This window comes from Malaclemys terrapin, chromosome 1 (assembly GCF_027887155.1).
Source record: "Malaclemys terrapin pileata isolate rMalTer1 chromosome 1, rMalTer1.hap1, whole genome shotgun sequence".
NCBI lineage: Eukaryota > Metazoa > Chordata > Testudines > Emydidae > Malaclemys > Malaclemys terrapin.
Genome location: NC_071505.1, coordinates 239,329,828 through 239,355,845, shown reverse-complemented (window position 1 = coordinate 239,355,845; position 26,018 = coordinate 239,329,828). Strand labels below are relative to the sequence as shown.

The 26,018-nt window shown below is 44.0% G+C and overlaps 1 protein-coding gene across 4 annotated transcripts in view; it reads right to left on the bottom strand.

The window, feature by feature from the left end:
• NCK2 (NCK adaptor protein 2) overlaps positions 1 to 26,018 on the bottom strand; it is a 166,992-nt gene that overhangs the window by 34,510 nt on the left and 106,464 nt on the right. For all 4 annotated transcript variants that reach the window (XM_054010484.1, XM_054010495.1, XM_054010476.1 and 1 more), the window contains one exon: positions 25,143 to 25,384. In XM_054010484.1, coding sequence (XP_053866459.1) covers positions 25,143 to 25,368 — 226 coding nt within the window. In that variant the 5' untranslated portion in view covers positions 25,369 to 25,384. The remainder of the gene's footprint in view (positions 1 to 25,142; positions 25,385 to 26,018) is intronic.

Here is a 26,018-nt window from a genome sequence, read left to right as displayed (position 1 = left end):
AAGACAATATGGAGACGGAAACCACTAGAAAGTCATCTACAATTAACCCTTCAGAGTTAAGAGTATGAATTTTAGATACAACTCATAAATAAGAGAAGTAACATGGTTTCTTAGAATCTCTGCACTATGGTTACTAGGGTGACCAGATAGCAAATGTGAAAAATCAGGACAGAGGGTGGGGAGTAATAGGAGCCTATATAAGAAAAAGCCCCAAATATCGGGACTGTCCCCATAAAATCGGGACATCTGGTCACCCTAATGGTCACAGAATATCAAAAGCAAACATATCCTCTTTAAGCACTAAACTGCAAGAGCCGATTAAATATCAAAAATTCACAGAAGTTCATGGCTGTAACGACACCTAGAAGAAAGTGATCAGGCATGGATAAAATAATTCATGAAACAAAAAGATCTAGCAGCTAGAGAGCCAGAAGACAATCGTTTCAAAACCAGAGTGAAGAGCTAATTAGAAAGGGTGGAGCTGAACTGAGAGAACAGTTCTTAAACAGAACTGTGGATAGGTATATCTGTTGTGACAATGTGCGTTAAGAAGAAGCTTGGATTTTGAAGTGTAAAGAAACCTCCAAAATCAAATCACTTTAAAGGCTTATTAGATATTTTAAAAGATGATGTGAAATCTTTTTTGCTTGGAAAACAAATTCAGGCCGGAAATCTCACAAGCTGTTTTTTTCACAAGATTTCCAAAACTTTCAGGTTTAGGCTGGGCTAGAAATACAACAAAAAACAACCTCTTGCATTGTATTTCAGTACTTTTTTTTCTGGCTCATGCCACAAACCACAGCAAGGTAGAAAAACTAAAAGAAAACAACAAACAAGTGAAGTCTTTCAAAGCTCAAAAAAAGACGGTTTTACTTTCTGTTTGAACTTATGCACCTATTGATAACCAGGTTCTGTGAGCAAGCAAGCCAGTCAGTCACTGATTGGTACTTAGATACAGTACCACAGTAGAGACGTTAGATATCACTGCAAGGCAATTTTTTTTTTAAACTTGGAAATTACCAGTAGTAGAACTGAACTAACTGTTAAGTCGCCTACTGGCATCAAGCAGAGTGGGAGGGATTAATAACATCTCTAACTTTCATTTGTTTATTATATGCAACTCTACTGGACAAATGATTCTGTAACTGAAAAAGGGAATTTAGCAGAATGGCCATAATAATGTAAAAACAAAGTTAAGACAGTATCAGAATTTATGCGTACCTACGATAACAAAGATGTAATCACAGCTCCCTAAAAAAATGTATGTATACTCTGTCTGGCCAAAACATCCCTTCTACTTCTAGAAAACTGCATTAATAATTTGTGTCAGGATAACCCTACTCCTGAAGCTCCAGTGATGTGCTTCCTGGAAAGGAAAGCATTTAATCACTTCATGAGCTTAGAAGATTAAAATACACTGTTTAGCAACAATTGTGCTGATACATTTTTGGCATTTTTCTTTCCCTGGTTTCATTAATAGATTCATTTGTATGAAAAAAGCAACTTTATTTTGGAGATCCCCATTACTTTTGTTTCTTACACCTCACTTGAAGTCATAATCATTGTAATACAACAATTAGTTGCTGCGAAGGCAAATATAAAAATCACAAAGGATTAGTTTCAAGTGAAGAAAAAGCAGTGGGAGCAGATCAATTCCAAAGTAGCAAAGATCCTGTTTTATGTAAATATATCTAATAACAAAAGTTGTATAGAGATCGTTTAATTTGAGAGGCACCATTCAACTAGCTCATTTTCCTCCCTTTAAAATTTCCCCTTAAAGGGTTGGCAAGCTCTAGTTTACAGGCATAAATAGGGTTGAGACATAACATAGGGGGCTGGCACCATTTCAGGAGGAGCTTTAACAGAAAGGCCAGGAGCAGATTCTTGTCTGCTCCAAGACCCTCACAGCACCAAACCAGGCTCTGGAGTTTCTCAGAACCATGGCTCCCACAGTACTGAGATACTCTCTTGCACCTGAGGGGACAGCTACTCCAAAGAAAACTTCAACAGAATTTGGGCATCAAGCCCAAAAAGGAATAATCAGTGTCGGGCACTGACAACACTGCTGAATCCTCAGAGCCCCTTTATTAACAACTTTAATAGGAATCTGTTGGTAATCCAGGGAAAGGGTGGATCAATCCTACACTCCAATGGGCACTTCAGAGCAGAGGACAAAACCAAATGGCCTAGATCCAAGGAGGCCCTTTCTTTGTCAAAAAGTGTATGTTCTGAGGAGGCAAACCACAACAAGCCCCAGCCAGTGATTTTTTTCCTACCTGCACCTTGTTACTTCTTTAGAGCCACTGGAAGTCAGAGCAGAATTTTCCAAAGCTCAAAGGGGTCTGGATCTTGGAGTCTGCAGTATCTTATGAAGTGATCTTTACAGGCCACCTTCTTTTGAGATGGACCCCTAGTCTGCCTGCAGAAACTCAGCAGGCTTTGGCACCAAGGTGGGTTTCATAGCCACACCACTTTGTGCTCAGAAACCCTTTTTTAACAAAGGCCTCTAAGACTGCACTCTTAATGGACCGTGCAAAGGAGAAGATTTTGGACTCTTGTTTGGTGGCCCTTTTTCTCTTTCAAAAAAGGACTTGGAGAACATGACCATCTGAAGCAGGCTTTCTGACATGGCAAGATACGCATATCTTAAACCTTTTGTTTCTTGTTGTATCTGCCTTAATGGTTAGACCAGGGGTCGGCAACGTTGGCACGCGGCCCGCCAGGGTAAGCACCCTGGCGGGCCGGGCCAGTTTTATTTACCTGCTGACACGGCAGGTTGGGCCGATCACGGCCCCCACTGGCCGCGGTTCACCGTCCTGGGCTGCTTCTTGCCGCCCCCATTGGCCCGGGACGGTGAACCGCAGCCAGTGGGGGCCGTGATCGGCCCAACCTGCCGTGTCAGCAGGTAAATAAAACTGGCCCGGCCCGCCAGGGTGCTTACCCTGGCGGGCCGCGTGCCAACGTTGCCGACCCCTGGGTTAGACTGAAAAAGTTGTTCGGTTTATACAAAAAAACTTGAAGTTACTACTAAATGAACCTACAAGAACTATATAGAAATTAGAATTAACGGCTTTCCTCACTACTGCACAACACAACACAAGGGAAACAGAGGTACCTGGCAGACAGAGAGGAGCTGGGGGACCATTAGGATGGGTTATTTATATACTTGAGTTCAGAGTGGGGGTAGCATGTCCTTGAGCCCAAGGAGGTAGGGCTTGACGAACATCACATTCATCAAATGTAACTTCAAAAGAGATTCTATGATTAGGCCTGCAGTTGGCCTCTGTGGAGGCAATATCAGGAAGGAGAACCTGTGATTTTCATCACGTATCTGACAATTGTGTTCTAGCAGCAGACAAACACATCCTTTTCTCTAGATTTATGTTCCATTTTCTAATTATAGTTTATACAATATAATATTTTTGCTAGACAAAAGCACATTTACAAAGCAAGCCTATATTTACTAAGTCTTTTCATGCTCCTGAATATTTGTGTTCTTGGTTGTTACTGATGAGTTATCACATTTTTGCACTTTGACTATTTCTACTCATTCAGATAAATAGAAGAGTAGAAACACTGAAGTGACTACACAATGTATCTCCCTTGTCCTAATCAACACCCCAAATTTGTTTAACCTGTAATCTTATTTTCTATTTCAAGTTGAGCTAGTTAACATGCATCATAGAAACCAGAGATTGAAGAGACCTTTAGTCATCTTGTCTAAAACCTGAAAACCACAAATTGTTTTCTAAATTATATTCATGAATACTCTGTGCAGTTTAGTTTCAAACATTAAATAAAGTTTCTTTTTCCTCCAAAAGCATCCCCATTTTCTGTTTATTGTTGACAAAACTATGCTTCCCACACCACTCATGCTCCCCACACATCCAAAGCTGTCATTAAACGCTGAATCCTCTTCTTACTAAAGACACTGAAAACACAATAAACCTCCTTTCCTGACCCAATGGCTAAGTGATTTGTCCATGCTCTGGTCAGCTCCTGAGTAGTTCAAACTATTTTCTTCAGTGTGGATTACCTGGCATTTGTCAACACTGAATTTCATCTGCATCTTGCAGTCCATTCATCTCACTCTGTTAGATCCCTCTGGAGTTCCTCAGTTTTCTCAGGCTATGACTAATCTAAATATTTGTGTGTCTTCTGAAATATTTTAAATAAACCATTACTTTTGTCAAAACATACTAACTTTCCCCATACAAAAGTCACAATTCTACATCAAGACACATCAAAAGCAAAATTTTGAATAATGTATAGCTACGGCAAGAAACTTCATTGTTCACCTGCCACCTAAACTCAGACTGCAATCTGCCTGTGCAAAATATGACATGTTTAACGTGTGTGGAAATCACGTACAGAGTGGGTGAATGATTCAGTTTCTATAGTTCATTTGTGTATCAAATCAATTCCAGGAAAAAGAATAAACCTAAACCAGGTCCTCTGGCTGGTGGGAAGACTGTGGGAGAAATGTTTGGTATCTGCAGAAAACAAAAGTATAGAAGGTAGGATAAAGGAGAGGGGAAAAAATAGCTTAAACGATATCCTGAAATGCTAGCCAAAATACTTCCAAAATGTTAATTTCAAAACAGACACTGAACTTGCTTAAAAATGTGTCTATTTAAAAATTACAGTTAGGTCTGAACATTTAAAAAAAACTATTACTGTTACAAGTACTAGAGAGATTAGATATAAAACTATTTTTTTGCATTTGACAGCAATTAATTTCTCTAATTGTCTGTGTGGGTCTTTCAAAAACAGCAGGAGATAACATTTTTTAATAGTAAACTTTTAAAATAGGAGCTCAGGAGTAGCTGTATAATCTGAACCTACTTTTAACTCTTTGTTTAAAAATTACTAGATTTCAATTTTGTGGTGTCCCTTTCTTTCCCATATCCTATAAAATCAGTTTCTCTACAAGTAATACAATGTGTGTAATGCATATCTGCAAATTTGGTAGCAAAAGCTGTTGAGTAAATGCAACCCGTTTTTTTCCCCCAAGACAAGTTTTTGACAATACTTTACTATGATTTATGTTTCTTATACATGAATAAGTTCATCTTTCATAGTAATACAGAGCTAGTTATTCAATTAATAACAGCATTACAGTTTTATCCATTTTCTTGTGAAGATATTGCATATGATCATGTATAGTTGTAAACCAACTAAAAATTAACCTGTGTCTGATAAGGATCATCAAATAGACATCCGTGGCGAAAACAAACATCAAACAGTAACTACTACTTTGTTTTACATCTATTCTCTATATTTACATATGCTAAAAGCTTTTTCTTACTTCAGAAAATGGACTGCTCCGTATTACTCAACCAATCCAGGAATTCATATTGTCTGGACTTCTGAATCAGAATACAACTTTCTTTTCACAGTCATAAGTATAGCTGCACAGAGAACAGCAATTTCGCTTCACAGAGTTTTTTTGAGATTTAGAAATGTGGTTTGTTCTGATTTGGAATGAAAATAAAAAATTTATAATTTTTCTGAAAAATAGAATTACTTTTCTCTGCCTGTCTTTCCTGGGAGCCGAGGATCCTGGGAGCCCAGGTTGCCAAAGAGCTGGAATCCCAAGCTCCCTGGCAACCCACCAAGCAGGCTGCCAAGGAGAACAGGTGGGCAAACTAGCAGGAAACCAGGCAGGTTTCACTAGGAAATTTGTCTGGCAAGCAGGTTTCCATCAGAAACCTATCTGGTTTCTGGCGAATTTAGCTGAAATCAACATGGTTATGCAGGACAATTAGATTTTGATGAATCAACAAATTCAGACGAAACACATTTCAATTGAAATTTTTCTACTCTAGTCATAAGGATTCAATATGAGGGCCTGCATAATTGTATCTTGAGTGGTTAAAATTATTTCCTAACTTGGACCCAGCAAGAAGGCCTCCAGAGAAGAGGTTTAACTTCAGAAAGCCTATAGTTCAGAAAATAGCTATTATTCAATATCAGGTAATCTAGCCAGATCTACAAAGGATCTCTGAAAAGAAAAATGGCCTTACTGAAGGCCCTGAGTAAAAGCAGTCTTCTTATTGTTTAGGCCTGAGATACGACCTCCCACCATGGCCCTGATATATAAAACAAATATAAGAGATTGGCAGGAGATTAACATAGCCATTAGGCAGCACTTAGATGTCTTAAATTTAAATGCAGTATTTCTTGTGGCTTTTCATAGGGAAGGAGTCAAGAGAAATAAGACGGAGAATATATTATTGCCCTTATATAAATCGATGGTACGCCAACATCTTGAATACTACATACAGATGTGGTCTTATCTCAAAAAAGATATACTGGCACTAGAAAAGGTTCAGAGAAGGGCAACTAAAATGATTAGGGGTTTGGAAAGGGTCCCATATGAAAAGTTATTTACTTATTCCCATAATACATGAACTAGGGGTCACCAAATGAAATTAATAGGCAGCAGGTTTAAAACAAATAAAAGGAAGTTCTTCTTCACACAGCGCACAGTCAACTTGTGGAACTCCTTACCTGAGGAGGTTGTGAAGGCTAGGACTATAACAGCGTTTAAAAGAGAACTGGATAAATTCATGGAGGTTAAGTCCATTAATGGCTATTAGCCAGGATGGGTAAGGAATGGTGTCCCTAGCCTCTGTTTGTCAGAGGGTGGAGATGGATGACAGGAGAGAGATCACTTGATCATTACCGGTTAGGTTCACTCCCTCTGGGGCACCTGGCATTGGCCACTGTCTGTAGACAGGATACTGGGCTAGATGGACCTTTGGTCTGACTCAGTACGGCCGTTCTTACATTCTTATGAAATGAATAGTAGATGAACATCCTAAAGCCAAGTATCAGAGGGGTAGCTGTGTTAGTCTGGATCTGTAAAAAGCAACAAAGAGTCCTGTGGCACCTTAAAGACTAACAGATGTATTGGAGCATAAGCTTTCGTGGGTGAACGCCCACTTTGTCAGACGCATGTCCTAAAGCCAAATAACTCAATATCTGGTCAGAAACCAACATTCTCCTTTGAATGAAACAGATATTATAGCTATTTGGAATATTTTTCATTTATCCCCTTCCCCCTCTTTTGGTGCCCTTCTCTTAGGGAAACACTCATCTCAATGACATTTTCTGCTTAAAAACTGCTTCAACTGTCAATCACAAGTAGATGTCTAAAAGTTTTTGCTGGTTATAGTTTGGAGATCATTGAAAAAAAATCACCATATATTCTATTAATCTAAATTGTTAGGTTGACATTAATAAAACCAATTAGAATTGAACAGGAAGTAAACATGTGTGAAGGATAGCAGTTATTACACTCATAGAACCCTTTCACAGGGAGGGGTGAGAGTGAGAGAGAGAGAGAGGAACATATTTTAGCATATCCTCAGGCTGGGAAAAACCCAACAGTTTCCTAATGAGTTTTCAAAGGCTAAATGTCTACATACTGGGTTCAATATTTTGACAGTTTATTCTCTCACACCCCCCAAAATAGCATTCTGTTTGAAGTATGCTGCGGTAAATTCCAGAAATTGCCAACTCTATTTATGATATAGAAATGGAGGCTTACAGTCCTAATAAAGATAATTGTATATATTCTTTCGGAAGCTCATTATGTCAGGTACAGACATGCCATATCAATCAGAAAGCTAGAAGACCCTGTTGAAACCTCAACGTGAAATTATTCAGACATTTCTACAACCAGATTGGTTTAAATCATGTCACAATCCTACTAAAATATATCAAGGAATATTATTTAAAAGATTCCTATGGGTCAAACACCACTATAACTGAGTCCTCTAGATGAATTCCACTCAATTAACTTATTAAAAATACTGTGCAAAACCTTGTAACAAACTATATTGTGCATCCAGATATTATAGTGAAAGATGGCATTTAAATACTTGCAGTCAGTACAAAATAATAATAAACATTCCATCACATTCCACTAAAGATGTTTTAATGCAACATCACCAAAATATAAAAAAGGCATAATTTAAACGACAGCAATGTGGGTCAGGGAATGTGCCTTCCTTTGTATTTATACAGTGTCTAGCATGCTGTGGGCATGCCAGAAATAACCAACCAATAAAAATACATGTAGTATCAATGCTTTCAATCTTAAGAAAATTATAAATTAAAAGAATATAAAATTAATTTGGGGATAAGATGTTAACTATTTGAAAGATACAATCAAAATAAACTATTCTCCAAAATAACAAAACAGTACCTCACGACTTTTTCCATTCACCCACTATACTCAGGAATTAAACACATAGATAACATCCCAGCTCCCCTCTGCCCCTTCTACCTCAAAAAAAAAAAAAAAAAAAAAAAAACCCACACACCCAAGCAGAAGCAGCAGCACATAAATTAGATTAAACCTAATCCTAAATACTGAGTAGCACAGTAGTGCTAAATGTATATTTTTGTTAACTTAATTAATTGGTTTGTGTCTTTATAAAGAAATAAAAATTGAGTTAAACTGATTTTTATCACTATTTTCTTTAAAACAACTAATTTAGAATACCAGCAGACTATTGCTCTCCTTCCTATATGAAAATCTAGTTCATTCATTAATGTGATTCATTAATGCGACACCACCACTGATAATCCACTGAATTTAGGGTAAAGGTGGAGGCACCACAGAAACTTCAGTTTATGTACCATCTCCTCCACACGTGCTCTGCAACTTCCATTGGCTCCCTGTTTTCTTTCCAAAGCCAACTAAAGGCACAGTTATCTGCAAGATACTCAATGAGTTTGCGCAGTAATGTTCTTCAGTAGAAAAGGCCCCAAACTCTGATACCATCTGGGAGGAACAGATGGTGACCAGACAGGCCAAATTAATAACAATGAAATGAATAGTTACCTTCTTGAGGGGCTCACAAGAATATCAGGTCAGGGCAGGGCATTAAGGAATCAAGTTAAGGTCCCATGGAAAAGCTCAATGAATCTTAGAAGGATGATTTAAGGATGTAGTTCTGAGGAAATGTTTTATATCTGCACGAACAGAAATCCTTTCCCTGCCTATGGAGGTAAGGATGCTAGAGAATGCAGACACTTGACATTTTAAGGTTGAAATAGTGATGTTCTTGTTCAAACATTCTGGAAGAACTCCAAGATCTACAATATAGAAGACACAGAAAGAGACCACATTTCCTGCACCACTGCTTGAATTTCAGCCAAGTTCTAAAACAAGAGAAATTAGTAGAAGCCTTCCTAAATGCACACAAGTGGAGATGATGCCTTCAGAACAGCTCTGTCCTCTTCATGTGAGACCACCCAAAAACTAGCCAATTAGCTTGACCATGTCTTTCTTATAAGTTTCCTCTAGAGGCAGATCTAGAATCTAAACCAGTGGTGGGCAATCTGCTGCCCAGCAGGATAATCCGCTGGCGGGTTGCCAGACAGTTTGTTTACATTTGCACGGCCACCCGCAGCTGCCAGTGGTCACAGTTTGCCGTTCCTGGCCAATGGGGGCTGTGGGAAGTGGAGTGGGCTGCAGGGATGTGCTGGCCACTGCTTCCCGCAGCTTCCATTGGCTGGGAACGGTGAACCACGGCCACTGGAAGCTGCAGGTGGCCATGCCTGCGGACGGTCAATGTAAACAAACAGTCTCGTGGCCCACCATCGGATTACCCTGATGGACCTCGTGTGGCCCATAGGCCGCAGGTTGCCCATCACTGATCTAAACTGATCTAGAATGAAAACTGCTTTAAGAAATCACAGAATTCTCACTGAAAAGGCTTTTCCACCTCCTGGTTCCTGTTTAGACTGAAAATTCTCCGTCTTACCAGGTGGCTACTCAAGGGCTCCTGTGTCTGCAAGAACTCTTTCTTCTCTTAAACCCTCTTAGGACAATGCGTATTGATATACTCTGGACAAAAATGCCGGTGAAGGACTCCTATGCCAGCACTTTGATCTAGGGGAGGGCACCTTGAAGATCTCTGCCACAAGCTAATTATTCGACGTTTCTCCTCATTGCTGTAAATGCAGAGACCATCCAGGTACTTTACCAGTGGGGCGGAGCAAGAACACATCTTTTTTACCTTCATGTCTTTCTCCTCCTTACTGTACTCCATAGAGGTAGGCCAGGAGCACCAATGGAGTCCCAGCAGTGGAGAGGAACTGGACCCTTAGATCGCCAGCAAAAGGGAGGGAGAAGTGAAGCTCAGAGACACAACTGGATACTACTGAATAAAAATCTATACTTAAGCAAACTATTTTTTCTTTTCTTTGGGTGTGTGGGGGTGTGTGTGTGTGTGTGATTTTTTTCTCTGCAGCAGAAGTTCTGCTTAAAGCTTTCTTGCAGCTATGGAGGCAGAATGAAAAACTGACAGGATCTTATGTGTGGCTAGCCATGCCCTCTTTGTCAGTGGCTCAATGATCTGGTTCTGCCTACGTAGGCTGCAGGTTGGTTGGGAGACGCTGATTAATGGAACTGTGGATCTTGTGGACAAAAGGGTCTTAAGAATAATTGAGAAAATTCCACAGAATTTCAGAAAACCTTCACTAAATCAGTCAGCAACAGCTGCACCTAAGGACACGGGGGGGAAGTGAGGGATTTCCTGTCCCCACTGTTACACTCACCAAATTGATAGGAATCTACATAGGGCACTAGGTCCAACAGGCACCCCTCTCCAATAGCTTGGTGGAACCTTCACAGCCGGCTCACATAATCACTCAACTTAGAAAGATTGATTTCCCATTCTCCCACTGATCGCTGGTCATCCTTCATTTTGCCTATCATCACAACTCTCCAGCTGTCAATTGTTACCCTCTCTGCCTCTGTCTCCCTCAGTTTCTCGCCCACTCCAACTTCAAGTGTCCCACCCCAATATCATCCCTAAAACTAAGTAATCATAGAATAACACAAATATTTTTAAAAACACATGCCTTTACCCTGATCAGTTTGCTCATGCCATCCCCTGGATCAGTCTGTCTGAATATTATATCCCTTTCTCTAAACCTTCCTCCCACTCTTTTTAGCTGCCAATCCTGCAAAGAGTACTGATCAAGCAGAGGCTTGCATCCATGAGGAGCACCACTGATTTCAGTGGGGCTCCTCCTATGTGGAGCTTCTTGGAGGATTAGGGCCTTAGCCTGTATTCTATTTGGAGCAAGGACTTTCTGTGACCCACAAAACCACTCAATGGCAACTGGCAAAGGGTTCACAGTTCTGTAAGAGCAACTCATATGAGTAGGACCCTACTAATTTCACGGCTGTGAAAAATGTGTAACGGACTGTGAAATAAGCCCTTCCCCTTGAAATCTGATATTAACCTTGCTGCTGGGAGCGCCCCAGTCATCGAACTCCTAGCTGCAAGTCCCGCTGAGCTGGAGAGGGAGAGGACGTGTCCTTCCCCTGCATGGCTGCTCTCATGGGGAGATCAGACCCACCTCGGAGTGCCTCCCCCTGCTGCAGGAAGCTCCAGCCTTGGAGGTTCCTGCAGCTGGAAGAGACTTGTGGAGGTGGGTCTAAAATCCTCCTGCTCCTGGAAGCACCCCAGCCAAGGAGCTCCTAGCTGTGAGTCCCTGCTGGGCTGGGGAGGGACAGGACTTGTCCTTCCATTGCATGGCAGCCCTCGAAGGGGAGGGGATCAGACCTACTTCTGGGTACCTTTTGGATTGGGACCCCCATGGTTACAACACTGTGAAATTTCAGATGTAAACAACTGAAAACATGAAACTGACCAATTTTAAAACCTTCTGGCTGTGAAACTGATCAAAATGGACTGTGAATTTGGCAGGGCCCTACCTATGAGGCCTGACAAACTCACTACACCTAACATACCACTTTCATGCAATGTATCCATAAAATAATGCCGTGTAAAGTATCACATGAAAGCCAGTGACACACTAATCAGTATAGGCATTGCAAGATATACGTATAGCTGGTGTGAAAGGAGTTATGTCTACATACTAAAATATGTTTTAAACCAGTGACACCAAGACTGCGGCTCAGAGCCACAAGTGACTCTTTAATGTGTCTCCTGCGGCTCTTTGCAGCACATGATATTAAAACACTGTATGATTTGATTATTAACCAATATAAGATGTTAACCAATCAGGATGCTTTTATTCTGTTATTAATCTATTGTAGAATACAGTCATTTTGCGGTGAGAATATAAATACAATTGTATTAACCAATTGTAGAATAGTCATTTTGCTGTGTGAGAGAGTGTGTATGTGTACACACACACAAACCAGTAAATGAAACAATGCATTCCAACTACTGTGGCTCTTTTGGATAATGTTGATTGCTAATTTGGTTCCTGAACCACTGAAGTCTAAGTATAACCGTTTTAAACTATGTAACCAGGCAGAGCTGACAAACAGGTTTTCTGCCAGACAACGGAGATCTATTCACCTATCCCTGTCTATGATGTAATTTAAGCATTGTAAGCAAAACACACTGGAAGCTACATTTACATACCAAATCAACAGAGAACTGTGAAGTCAACAGGAACTGAGCACACAAGAAAACAAACAACAAGGGAGAAGAGTTTTCTCTGGGTGTTCACTTAAAAAGCATATACTTCAAAGGTTTACAGGACTATGTCTGCAGCACCCTGTTATTCATCATTCAGGGAGCAAGAAGGACAGAGCTTTTTGCATCCATGGATGGTGGATCCCAGCCATGCTGGCTGGTGATGCTGGAAAGTTGCTTTAGATGAGAAATTATTTAGACAAGGATTTTAGCTTATTAAAGCTAAGTTTAGACTTTTAGAAGCATGTTATACTTTTGTTTCATATGTAACCATTCAGTTTCCAATATTCTTACTCTCTATTCATTTGAGTCTGTGAATCTTTGCTCTTTGTTAATAAACTTATTCTTATTTTTATTACAAATACACCTCACTGCTGTGTTATCAGGCAAAGTGTGAACCCTCTGTTGAATCAAAAAAGCTGATGTGTATTACTGTTCCCTTTGGGGACAGCAAACTTGCTAGTGTCCAATGACAGGGCCTGAATGCTGCAGGGTTTGGGGACTTTGGTATACCTTTTGTAACCTGCAAGGCACAATAAAGCAGAGCTCTGAGGAGTGTGTTTGAGTGGCAGAGAAACTGGTGGTGTACAGGAGCTGACATCCAGCAACCACAGGAAAGACTCCCTCATGCTGGAGGCAAAGGTAATAAGATGACTCGAGGCAGCGTCACTGTAGTGGGGTGGTCACCCCGCTCATGCCCTGAAGGGCTTAAAACTGCCCTGGGAGAGGGCTGGGGAAAAGCTAGGCTGATTGGGGGAAGCACACCCCAATCAGGCCACGGCTGGCCCTATAAGAGGGCTGAGGGCCAGATACTGGGAGACATTCTCTCTCTAGCTTTTTGAGAGAGGACCTGGCTGCCTGGGAGATGAGAAGGGTACCTAGGGTGGAACAGTGCTGGGGAAGGGTAGAGGGAACTGGGGAGCTCCAGCCTAGCAAAACCTCAGGCTGCAGGCCTAGTTAAAGGTCTACAAAAGGGTACTGGGTCTGCAGAGAGGCAGCCCAGAGGATAGGAAAAGGCAGAAGGTCCTAACCCCCTTGCCGATGATGAGTGGGTTTACAGACTGCACTCCGCCCCAGAGAGCAGGGGCTAGATGATGATTGGCAGTAGCCACTGAGGCAAGGTGGGGATAGAGGGTTGGGGGTTCTCCTAGGTGGGGAGACCCAGATTGTGGGTTACTGCTGGGGCAGAACCCTGATGTAGAGGGGCACCAGAGTCCGGGAGGGACACGGGGGGCCAGTGGCAGGCGAGACACCAGCCTGCAGAGGGCACTCTGGGCTGGAAGAGCTAATTCCCAGGACGACCAGCAGGAGGTGCCACGCAGGTGAGTCATCGCACTGATACAGTCACACTGTCCGCTTACATGTTTGCACGTGACACAACAGGGCCCTGATCTTGATTGAGACCTTTTGTGCTACCTAAATCAATCCTCCTTTTACAGATGAGGAACTGAACTGCAGAGAGATTAAATGTCACGCCCAAGGTGCCAAATAAAATCTCCAAGTGAATTATGATACTAGAAGAAAGATGGAAACAGCAATAATAGAAAGATATTTCTGCATTTTTAGTTCTACTATCATTACACCAAAGAAGCATGACAGCGCCATCAGCTAATCTTGTCAAAACTTATTTAGGTTATCCTGAATAAGGAGATACAAATTTATTTAATTTCAAAGGTTGACCAGAGGGCTGAGGGCCAGAAACTGGGAGGTGTACCTGCACACACATTGTAATAAAATTTGAGTCTTCGTGGTTACCATGGTGTAGCTCCAGAAACCGAAACAAATGTGAGGAAAAGAAAGCAATATTTCAAAAAGAGAGCTTTTAAAAAGGATTCCTCTACTAAAGGTAATAAATATTTTACTAATACAAAATACACAGAAAATTCAATTGTCCAATGATGAGTTTTTGTTCTAAATTTGAAGACTAAACTCAATCATTAAATTATAAAACAAAGGGATTTTAATTCAGCTTTAAGTGCAAATCTCAAAGCAATTTTAACTATGAAGTTGTAACAGAAGTCTTCACAAGAAATCACTAAGAAACGATAAACTGGTCTGTTCCCTGGCCTGGGCAGGTGTCCTTAATCCTATAAAATAGATCTACACACACTGTGTTGGTGCTTTTATTTTACATTAGCTTTTATTCGCAGTTTATCTGAGAAAGGCATTTCATTTCTGTATATTTTTAGCAATAAACTGTTCCTAAAACCTTGTAATACAAAGATATTTATATTAAATTAATAGAATTCATCTGATTTATTTAGATTATAACTCTGATCTGGAACTAACTTCTCATACACTGTATAGGACCTAGCACATTTTGGTGTTACTGTAACAACAAAAACAGAATTAATTCAGTAGTGTTCTTGCTAAAAACATGGATCAAACCACTTGGACTTCAGTTTATTCAATTTTACAGTATTTTACTGTAACTCTACCTATTCTACAGAAGTCTTCGAAAACGTATAGTAAATTATGATTTATAACAAATTGTTCTGCTCAGACTTACAGTGGCAAATCCTTTAAGTGGTAGGGCATAAGTTAGATTTCACATATTAATAAGATAACTTCAGACAAGGACTACAATACAGTACATGTAATTATAAATAGATAAATGTGAATACATTTTGTTCCATTTGCCACCTAGCACTGAAGTTCACTGGCATGGCACTATACAGCAATTTTGCTTTCAGTCCTGCTTTGAACATTTCATATATGATTAGATCAAGGGGCTATCGTCTGCATCTGGCAAAGCAAGGTACAGGGAGGGTGACTCTATGAAGCATTTTAAAAACAGAGATTATTTTTATCCTCAAATTCCTGAAAGTAATTGCTAATCTGGAACCTTTTTCTCACACTTCAACAGCACCCCTACAATGGGAGTTGTGCTAGTACCCACCACAATGCTTTATTATACATTTCTCTACCTTCAAGTTTCCTGCTTCAGGCAATAAATGAGTACCATGGTATTTTTTTTTCATTAACTTGCTCACTACAGTTTCAGATTATTTTCCTTGGCTTTTTGTAGAAACTTTTCTTTAGTAATTGTAATGTCTTCATTTTCTTTGTCAGAAAATGTTCCTTAGCCCAAGGGTTTCATTTCTCAGTAACCTACTATTTTATTGAACACATTTTATTTTTATGAAAATGCAGTTAACTTTATAGGCTGGATTAGGCCCATAATGCTAGGTTTGTGACTATTTTACAGTCTCAAATATTTTATCTGATCATAATATAAAGGCATAAATGAAATTTACTCAATGAAAATAAAACAAGATGTATATGTGACGGAGCAGGGAGCAGGGCAGATTTGACCTGGGAATGTTGCAGGGGGGTTGCAGTGGGGATGTGGGACTTCCCTTGAAGGAAGTTACCTGAGCTGTAACCTGAGCCAGGAAGGGGGGGGGGGGGGGGAGAATTAACACCTTCTGCCCGGGAGACTGAACAAAGGAGAGGAGGAGCTGGGGGGAGGGGGAAGAGAGGAGCTGCAGGAAGAGTTTTGGGTTTGGTTTCAGTTTGGGCTGGGTGGTGCAACGCAGGGAACCCCAAGCTGGGGTCTAAGCTCCCTGAACCTCCCAGAGGGACCTAATTGAGGGGGTCTGGTCGTACCTACACGCTCTGCTTGAAACTGTGTTCCTGTCCTTAAATAAACCTTCTGCTTTACTGGCTGGTTGAGAGTCACAGTGAATCTCAGGAAGAGGGGTGCAGGGCCCTGACTCCCCCACACTCCGCGACAACTGGTGGCAGCGGCGGGATCTACTGCACCCCGTGGACGGCGCTTCCTGCAGTAAGTGACTGGGGAGCAGTAAAACGAAGGGGGATTGACGGGGACCAGGCGTGTTGAAGAGTGAGAGAGAGACGGTTATTACCCCCGGGAGTGTGTGACCAGCGAGAAGGACTTTTGCAGTAACAGGGTCCCCCGGGGGGATCGCAGCAAGTGGTCCCAGGGGCGGAGGAGTCTGCAGCTCGACCCTGGCAGAGCGGTGGTGACCTCGAGAACGGCTGGCACCCTAGGGGTCTCCCTGGGAACTGTGGGGAGCTGTGAGCACACAGGCCGGTGAGTGGCCAGCAGGAAGATGTATGCCAAGCGGCTTATGAGCGACCTGGTGGCGCTGTGCAAGCAGAGGGGGCTGCGCATTGGGAGGCTCACCAAAGAACAGCTCATTGCCCAGCTGGAAGCGGGAGATCGCGCAAATAAACTGATCCCTGTGTCTCAGGGAAGCAGCCTGGCAAATGCAGCGCAGGCACCAGTGTCTGTCCCAGCTGGGAGTGGTCAGCCGGCTGCTGAGGGCTTCCCGAGACCCCTCCTTCCTATGCCTAGGGGAAGGGTGGGGAGGAGCCCAGCAAATACCGAGGGCGCCGTGACCCCCCCGGCCAGCAGGGGATCCTCCCGGCGAAGCTCGTCAGCCAGCAGAGGATCCTCCCGGCGACGTTCGGCATCCGTGGAGCGGAATTGGCTGGAATGGGGGAAAGAGCTAAAACTGAGAGAGCTGGAGGATCGTGAACAACAGAGACAGCATGAACGGGAGGAGAAAGAGAAACGGAGGCAGCATGAACGGGAGGAGAATGAGAGACAAAGACAGCATGAACTGGAACTGGCGAGACTGAGGGGCAGCGAATCCCCGGCTGCGGTGAGTGAGGGGGGACCCAGGACTGCACAGAGCTTTGATAAGTGCATCCTGGCCCCACGCAAGGAGGGGGAGGACACGGATGACTTCCTGGATGCCTTTGAGACGGCCTGCGAGCTGCATCGGGTTGATCCCGCGGAAAGACTCCGGGTCCTTACCCCCTTACTGGACCCCAAAGCCGTGGCATTGTACCGCCAACTGGAAGAGGCAGAGAAAGGGGACTACGAACTATTCAAAAAGGCCCTGATACGAGAGTTTGGGCTGACTCCTGAGATGTACCGGGAAAGGTTCCGGAGTCAGGATAAAACCCCTGAGATCTCATATCTGCAACTAGCCGTCCGCATGGAAGGATACGCCAGCAAGTGGGCTGATGGGGCCCAGACGAAGGAGGACCTGGTTAAACTGCTGGTACTGGAGCAACTGTATGAGCGGTGCCCATCCGACCTGAGGCTGTGGTTGGTGGACAGAAAGCCAGAGAACCCGCAACACGCAGGGCGGCTGGCCGATGAGTTTGTAAAGAGCCGGTCAGGGGGTGGCAGGGAGGAGCCCCAAAGGAACAGGCCCGCCGCGATGCAGAGAGAGAGTCACCCGGGTACACCACAAAGGGGGAATATGGGGAATCCCCTCCCAAGGGGAATGCCCAGAGTCAGGGACAACCGACCGGCTCGAGGGGACCCACGGGACATGAGCTGCTATTACTGCGGCCGAAGAGGCCACGTTCGGGCCCAGTGCCCCAAGCTCAAGGACAGACTGAGCAGACCGAACCCGCACCAGGTTAACTTGGTAGAGGCCCAGACGGACGAGGGGCAGGCTTCTCATGCAAGAGGGGCTGGCAGCTTATCAACTGCTCAAGAGAGAGAAGGGTCCCAGGCCAGCTTCTCTGGGGGGCCAGATGCTCCGGATTCAAAGTTCTCCGTTTACAGGGTTGGCGTGGGGCTGTCCCTGCGGAGTGAGTGCCTTGTTCCCCTGGAGGTGGATGGGAAGAAAGTTTATGGATACTGGGACACGGGTGCAGAGGTGACACTGGCCCAGCCCGAGGTGGTGGCCCCAGATCGGGTGGTGCCCAACACCTTCCTCACCCTGACAGGGGTGGGCGGGACCCCATTCAAGGTTCCCGTAGCGAGGGTACACCTGAAATGGGGGGCCAAAGACGGTCCCAAGGACGTGGGAGTGCACCACCATTTGCCCACTGAGGTGTTGATGGGGGGGGACCTAGAGGACTGGCCAAGCAGCCCCCAGACCGCCTTAGTCGTGACCCGTAGCCAGAGCCGGCGAGGGGCACTACGCCCTGACCTTGGGAAGGATGTTACACCGGAGGCACCGAACCCTACCCGGGTGGGGAGGGAACACCCAAGGACAAGGCTCGGGGTGGCTGGGGCTTCCGACCCAGCCGACAAGAGGGAGCAGGTCCCCATCCCTTCCCCAGCCGCTGAGTTCCAGGCCGAGTTGCAGAAGGACCCCTCCCTGCGGAAGCTAAGGGGCCTGGCTGACCTCAGTGTGGTACAGACCATGATAAGAGGATGCAAGGAGAGGTTCCTGTGGGAGAAGGGGTTCCTGTACCGAGAGTGGGCTCCCCCAGGGGAAGTGGAGTCGTGGGGGATCAGGAGGCAGCTGGTGGTTCCCCAGAAGTTTCGCCACAAGCTACTGTACCTGGCCCATGACATCCCTCTCGCAGGGCACCAGGGGATCCGGCGCACCAGGCAGAGGCTGCTACAGAACTTTTACTGGCCCGGGGTCTTCACCAACGTCCGGCAGTACTGCCGATCCTGTGACCCCTGCCAGAGGGTGGGAAAGGCCCGGGACAAGGGGAAAGCAGTGTTGAGACCTTTGCCCATCATAGAAGAGCCTTTCCAGAAGGTGGCCATGGACATAGTGGGACCTCTCAGCAAGACGACCCGGTCTGGGAAGAAATACATCCTGGTGGTGGTAGATTTCGCCACCCGCTACCCCGAGGCAGTGCCCTTATCGTCCATCGAAGCAGACACTGTGGCAGATGCGCTGCTGACCATTTTCAACCGAGTGGGGTTCCCCAAGGAAGTCTTGACGGACCAAGGGTCCAACTTCATGTCGGCCCTACTCCGGTGCTTGTGGGAGAGATGTGGGGTCCGGCACAACTGGGCCTCAGCATATCACCCCCAATCCAACGGGCTGGTGGAGAGGTTCAATGGGACGCTAAAAATGATGCTGAAAACATTTATGAATCAGCACCCGCAGGACTGGAACAAGTACTTACCTCACCTGCTGTTTGCGTACAGGGAGGTACCCCAGGAGTCTACCGGGTTTTCGCCTTTCGAACTGTTATATGGAAGGCGGGTAAGGGAGCCCCTGGACCTGATGAGAGACGAATGGGAGGGGAAGGCCACTCCTGATGGAGAGTCGGTGGTGGAGTATGTCCTGACCTTCCGGGAACGACTTGCCGAGCTCATGGGCCTGGCCAGGGAGAATCTGGCCAGAGCCCAGAGGAAGCAGGTGGTCTGGTATGACCGCACAGCACGGGCCCGCGCCTTCGCCACTGGGGATCAGGTGATGGTCCTCATCCCCGTGAGGAAAAACAAACTCCAGGCCGCCTGGGAAGGGCCCTTCAAGGTTGTCAAGCAACTAAACGAGGTAAACTATGTGGTGGAGCTGTCGAACCGGGCACACCACCACCGGGTGTACCATGTGAATATGATGAAGCCATATTATGACAGGGGGAATGTGGTGTTGGCCGTGTGTGGACATTGGGAGGGGCAGGGAGATGACCCTTTAGTAGATCTATTCCCTGGGACAAGAGCTGGCTTCCCCCTGGAAGCAATTCCCCTCTCTGATCGGCTAACCCCTGCCCAGCAAGCTGAGATTGGAGGGGTGCTGCATCTGTACCAACAGCTGTTTTCCAACCAGCCTGGACGCACTAATCTGACTGTCCACCGGGTGCAGACAGGATCGCACCCGCCTATAAAATGCTCCCCCTTCCGAGTCACAGGGAAAACTGCTCAGGACCTGGAAAGAGAGGTCAATGACATGCTGGCTTTGGGGGTGATCCAGCCGTCTTCCAGCCCTTGGGCCTCGCCGGTGGTGCTGGTCCCCAAAAAGGACGGGTCGATCCGGTTCTGTGTGGACTATCGGAAGCTCAATGGCATCACTGTAGCCGATGCCTACCCCATGCCCAGGCCTGACGAGCTCCTAGACAAGCTGGGAGGTGCTCGGTACCTTACCACCATGGATCTTACAAAGGGCTATTGGCAAGTGCCGCTGGATGCAGATGCCAGGCTGAAATCGGCCTTTATCACCCCTCTGGGGCTCTATGAGTTCCTGACCCTGCCCTTCGGCCTCAAGAGAGCGCCGGCCACCTTCCAGCGCCTGGTGGATCAGCTACTGAGGGGTATGGAGAGTTTTGCCATGGCGTATATCGATGACATCTGTGTCTTTAGCCAGACCTGGGAGGACCACATGTCCCAGTTTAGACAAGTGCTGGACCGACTCCAGGAGGCTGGGCTGACCGTAAAACCGGAGAAGTGCAAGGTGGAGATGGCTGAGGTATCCTACCTAGGCCACCGGGTGGGAAGTGGCTGCCTAAAGCCGGAACCAGCCAAAGTGGAGGTGATCAGAGACTGGCCCGCTCCTCAAACCAAAAAGCAGGTCCAAGCCTTTATTGGGATGGCAGGGTACTATCGAAGGTTCGTGCCCCACTTTAGCGCCATAGCCGCCCCCATCACTGAGCTGTGCAAGAAGGGGAAGCCAGACAAGGTGGTCTGGACCGAGGAGTGCCAGGAGGCTCTCCGGGCGCTGAAGGAGGCTCTGGTCAGTGGCCCAGTTCTGGCAAACCCAGACTTTGACAAGCCCTTTATGGTGTTCACCGACGCCTCAGACACGGGACTGGGGGCGGTGTTAATGCAGGAGGATGAAAAGGGGGAGAGACACCCCATCGTGTACCTGAGCAAGAAGTTGCTACCCCTGGAGCAGAACTACGCGGCCATCGAGAAGGAATGCCTGGCCATGGTGTGGGCCCTCAAGAAACTAGAGCCATATCTCTTTGGGCGACACTTCACCGTGCACACCGACCACTCTCCCCTGACCTGGCTGCACCAGATGAAAGGAGCCAACGCCAAGCTCCTGAGATGGAGCCTGCTCCTGCAGGATTATGACATGGACGTGGTCCATGTGAAGGGACGTGACAACCTGATAGCGGACGCGTTGTCCCGGAGAGGGAGCCCTGAACTTCCCCAGGTCACTGGTCAGAGTGACCCCGCTCAGTTCAGTCTCGAAGGGGGGAGAGATGTGACGGAGCAGGGAGCAGGGCAGATTTGACCTGGGAATGTTGCAGGGGGGTTGCAGTGGGGATGTGGGACTTCCCTTGAAGGAAGTTACCTGAGCTGTAACCTGAGCCAGGAACGGGGGTGGGGAGAATTAACACCTTCTGCCCGGGAGACTGAACAAAGGAGAGGAGGAGCTGGGGGGAGGGGGAAGAGAGGAGCTGCAGGAGGAGTTTTGGGTTTGGTTTCAGTTTGGGCTGGGTGGTGCAACGCAGGGAACCCCAAGCTGGGGTCTAAGCTCCCTGAACCTCCCAGAGGGACCTAATTGAGGGGGTCTGGTCGTACCTACACGCTCTGCTTGAGACTGTGTTCCTGTCCTTAAATAAACCTTCTGCTTTACTGGCTGGTTGAGAGTCACAGTGAATCTCAGGAAGAGGGGTGCAGGGCCCTGACTCCCCCACACTCCGCGACAGTATACATTGAGTTCCCTTTCAAGTTCTTTTATTTTGGATATGGGACTCAGTACCCATACTAAATAAACAGCAGTTTACCACAAAATCTTGATGATCTGCTTTACATAGTTGGAGTAACTCTACAATAGCACCAATCACTCCTCTCTAATAGAGCTCATAGAGTGGCAACATCCAGCTGTTGTTCTTCCCAAAAATCCTTCCTCTGAGGAGTCAAACAGGGATCTATCCCATCTCCTCTCTGCTTCAGTATATGAGATCACATGGAGAGGTAACAAGACATTGTGGGCTGTCTCTCAACATTATATCAATGATATCCTGCTGTATTAATATTTTCTGTAGATCCAGCCAATGCTATCAAGATGGCTAAGGTCTGCAAGAGAAAAACACTTGGAAAAAGAATAGCTAGCTGGAAATAAATCTAGGCAAGACTGATGTGATGTTGATCATGAGGGAGAAAAGTTTCAATGACTGGTGAGGACAGTTAAATCCTATCATTGAAGAAATCTACCCCTATTCAAAGTGGTACACACCCTGGACTCATCCCTAACGCTGGGTTGTAGTAGTAGTAGTGACAAGAAATGCCTTCTTCCATCTTTAAATTGCTAGAAGACTTCACCCCTTCTCTTTGAATTAGAATCTGATGACAATGATCCACTTTCATCACCACCAGACTGGATTATTTTAACTGTGTGTGTTTAGAGCGGAAGGTGGAAGCAATGTAGAGGTTCCAGCTTTTGTAGAATGTAGATGTCTCTTCAGCAGAAAGAGTCAACATGAGCACATCATCCCTGCTCTCCAATTCCTAAATTGGTTCCCTATCTACTTGTGTTGACAATGCAAGGTCTTGATCCTGATTTTCAAAGCCATCAATGGGGTTAACACCCAGATACATCTATGACTGCAACTCTACCAATGACCCACCAAGACAACCATACTTCTTTTGGATAATGCAGCTACAAAAATCAGGATGAAATGCAAGAGCCAGAGACAAAGTATTCTTGGTGGGGGGGCCTGGCTGCAGAATGAGCTACTAAATAACATTTGACTAGCCTTCAGTCCAGTCAATTTTAGTGATAAAAGATGCTCATTTTACTGCTCTTACCACAACTGCTAACAAAATACGATGGTAATACCTTACATACCTTGGTGGATCAGGAATACAGGTGTGGTTACTGATGTATCTGGAAGTTGACCCTTTGACAACATACACACTCAGACAAAGACAACATACACATATATACCCACCTACATAAAAATCATGCACAGTAAGCAAACTCTCCATAGAATCTGGTAAGGACAAAATCCAGAATACCCCTGACTTCAGTATATCCTTTACTGGATTGATTGGATTTATAGTTTACTTCATTTCCAGTTGTTAATGAGTGAGGGGTGTTTGGTCCATACTATAAAGGAAGTCCAAACTATATAATCATAATGCTTCATTGTGGCCTTAAAATCTATGCCAAAAATTAATAAAAGCATCATTTCCTTCAGTGATCCTTGGAGGAACATTTGATCTTATTCATAGTTCATCTGAGAAAGAGGCATTTAATCTGTGTGGTAGATTTATAGCAACAAACTGAAACATGAAAAATTGTGTTCTTCTGGGGCACTTCAGTTTAGGCGACGTGCTGGAGATCTCATGCAGCTAGTGGTAAAACATCATTAAAGTTTCTGAAAATGATAGATAATTTTATAACACAAAAGATATTGCCCCCAACATGAGGCAATTCTATTTTCAAATTCATTATAATGGATAAAGATTAATCAATCACTGGAAAGTTGGTGGTTGCCTAGTGACCAGTGATCATGACCTAATTACATTCAATATGGGCAAACAGAAGAGAGCCAACCAGTAATCTATATAGTTGGTGCTTTAAAAGGGCCAATTTCCCAAAACCAAAGAAAATTATGAGCAAAATTAATTGGGAGGAAAAATTTAGGCAGAAAAATGTGAATGAAAATTGGGAGTTCTTTAAGAGCAGTTATTAGATGGCTAAAAAGCTATGCTTCCACAATTCAGAAAGGGGACAACGTTGGCTAAAAGACCATCCTGGTTCAGTGGTGAAGTGCAGGGTGCAATTAGAAATAAAACAGTAACGTATAACATATGAAAAATATGTTACTATAAATCAGACATTATGAAGTGCAGAAAATTGATAAGGGAAGCTAAAGACATCAGGGGAATTCCATCAACAATGGAAAAGCTGAGAAATTAATAATGAAGAATTACAGGATAGAAATGTAATTAATATTAATCAACATGATTTTATAGACAATAGGTTTTTATCAAACAAACATGATTTCATTCTTTGATGAGATTATAAGTTTGATTGACAAAGATAGCTGTACAGATGTAATATACTGTAGAACCTCACAGTTACGAACACCAGAGTTATGAACTGACCAGTCAACCACACACCTCATTTGGAACCAGAAGGATACAGTCAGGCAGTAGCAGAGCAACAACAAAAAGGCAAATACAGTACAGTGTTAAACGTAAACTACTAAAAAAAATAAAGGGAAAGCAGCATTTTTCTTCTTCATAGTAAAGTTTCAAAGCTGTATTAAGTCAATGTTCAGTTGTAAACTTTTGAAAGAACCACCATAATGTTTTGTTCAGAGTTACGAGCAACCTCCATTCCCGAGGTGTTCGTAACTCTGAAGTTCTACTGTACTGGGACTTCTGTAAGGTGTTTCATTTAGTACTGCATAACATTCTGACTAAAAAGTTAGCACTACACAATATCAATAGAGCACACTTTAAATGGGTTAAGAACTGGCTAACTGATGCATCTCAAAAAGTAGTCGTCAATGGGGAATCCTGGGGGCCTTCCTAGTGGGATTCTGCAGGAACTGGTACTAGGGCTTGACATTACTCAATATTTTAATGTATGATCTAGAACAGGGGTTTTCAAACTTCATTGCATCGTGACCCCCTTCTGACAACAAAAATTACTACACGATAATGGCTGAAATATTCTGATATTCAATTCCATGCTTCCACTTGTACTTTCTTTGAGAATAGAAGAGTAGAAAATGCTTTTAAGTTAATGAAAAAAATCAAGCACTATCACTATGAACATGTGGCATCTGAATTAAAAGAAAAAATGTTTCTTGCTTTTTTTAATCTTCACATCGATATGAGAGAAATCTTTACTGATTACAGCAATCAAATATTTTTTTCTGAAACATTCAACACTATCCCTTAATATGAGAACAACAAAATCCCCCAGAGCATTATTTTTTCTAAGACAAATTCATTTTTAACACCCTAATTTAAAAGTCACCGGTTCTATCAGACCCCAGCAAAAGTACCATCGGACTTACCCAATGTGTCTTTTAGATTTTTAACCAGGGAGCCTTTCTTCAAGCTGTTCTTTCGCTCCACGTAATTTGATGGCACATATCCCGTTTTGTTGGCCGCGTTTCTTACCCTCCACCATGTTTTGGAATCATCCAGCAGCCAAAGACGCTCATTCTTCTTGATGTCAAGTTCTTGGTCCTGTTGTGCAGTGTAATCCCACTTTGCTATAACAATAACTTCTTCTGTCATCTTTCATGGAGTCCCTCTGCCACAAAACAGTGGAAAAAGTTAATTAACACACTATACTTGTACCCCCCTCCATTATTTCAACATGAAAGTGTGTAAACGTACACTCCTTTGGGAAAAAACAGGCATATACAGAAGAATTTTTAAAAAATCATCCCTTTTTGGCTTGCCAAACAATACAATAATCAAACTGACCTTTCTTAAAACTAATATTATTATTTTATTTTCTCACTAAATTAGGATATCCTGGGAATAAATTCTAGTCATAGCATGTGTTCAACTTTCTTCTTCTGGAATATTATATAATGTTATTAGGCTACAAGAATAGCTATAAAAGTTTTTAAACTTAACATATATAACACATTTAGTCTCTATACACACAATTATAAAATTGTTCCTACATTCTTTAAGATCCTGTTCTTAATAAGAAAACTAGTAGTACAGTCCAAATAAGATTTTTCCTTTCCATCCTCATTATCACACTTTCTACATTACATCATTCTATAATGACCTTCATTCTAACATGTTCCTTACACACATTCAAAATACTTAGGTTTAAAAAGAAGAGTGTGGACTTCTCTCCACCCCCCCCACCCCCCCAAAGAGGAAGACGTGACATTTTGGGTCTATTTAATTACATAATGAATTTGTAG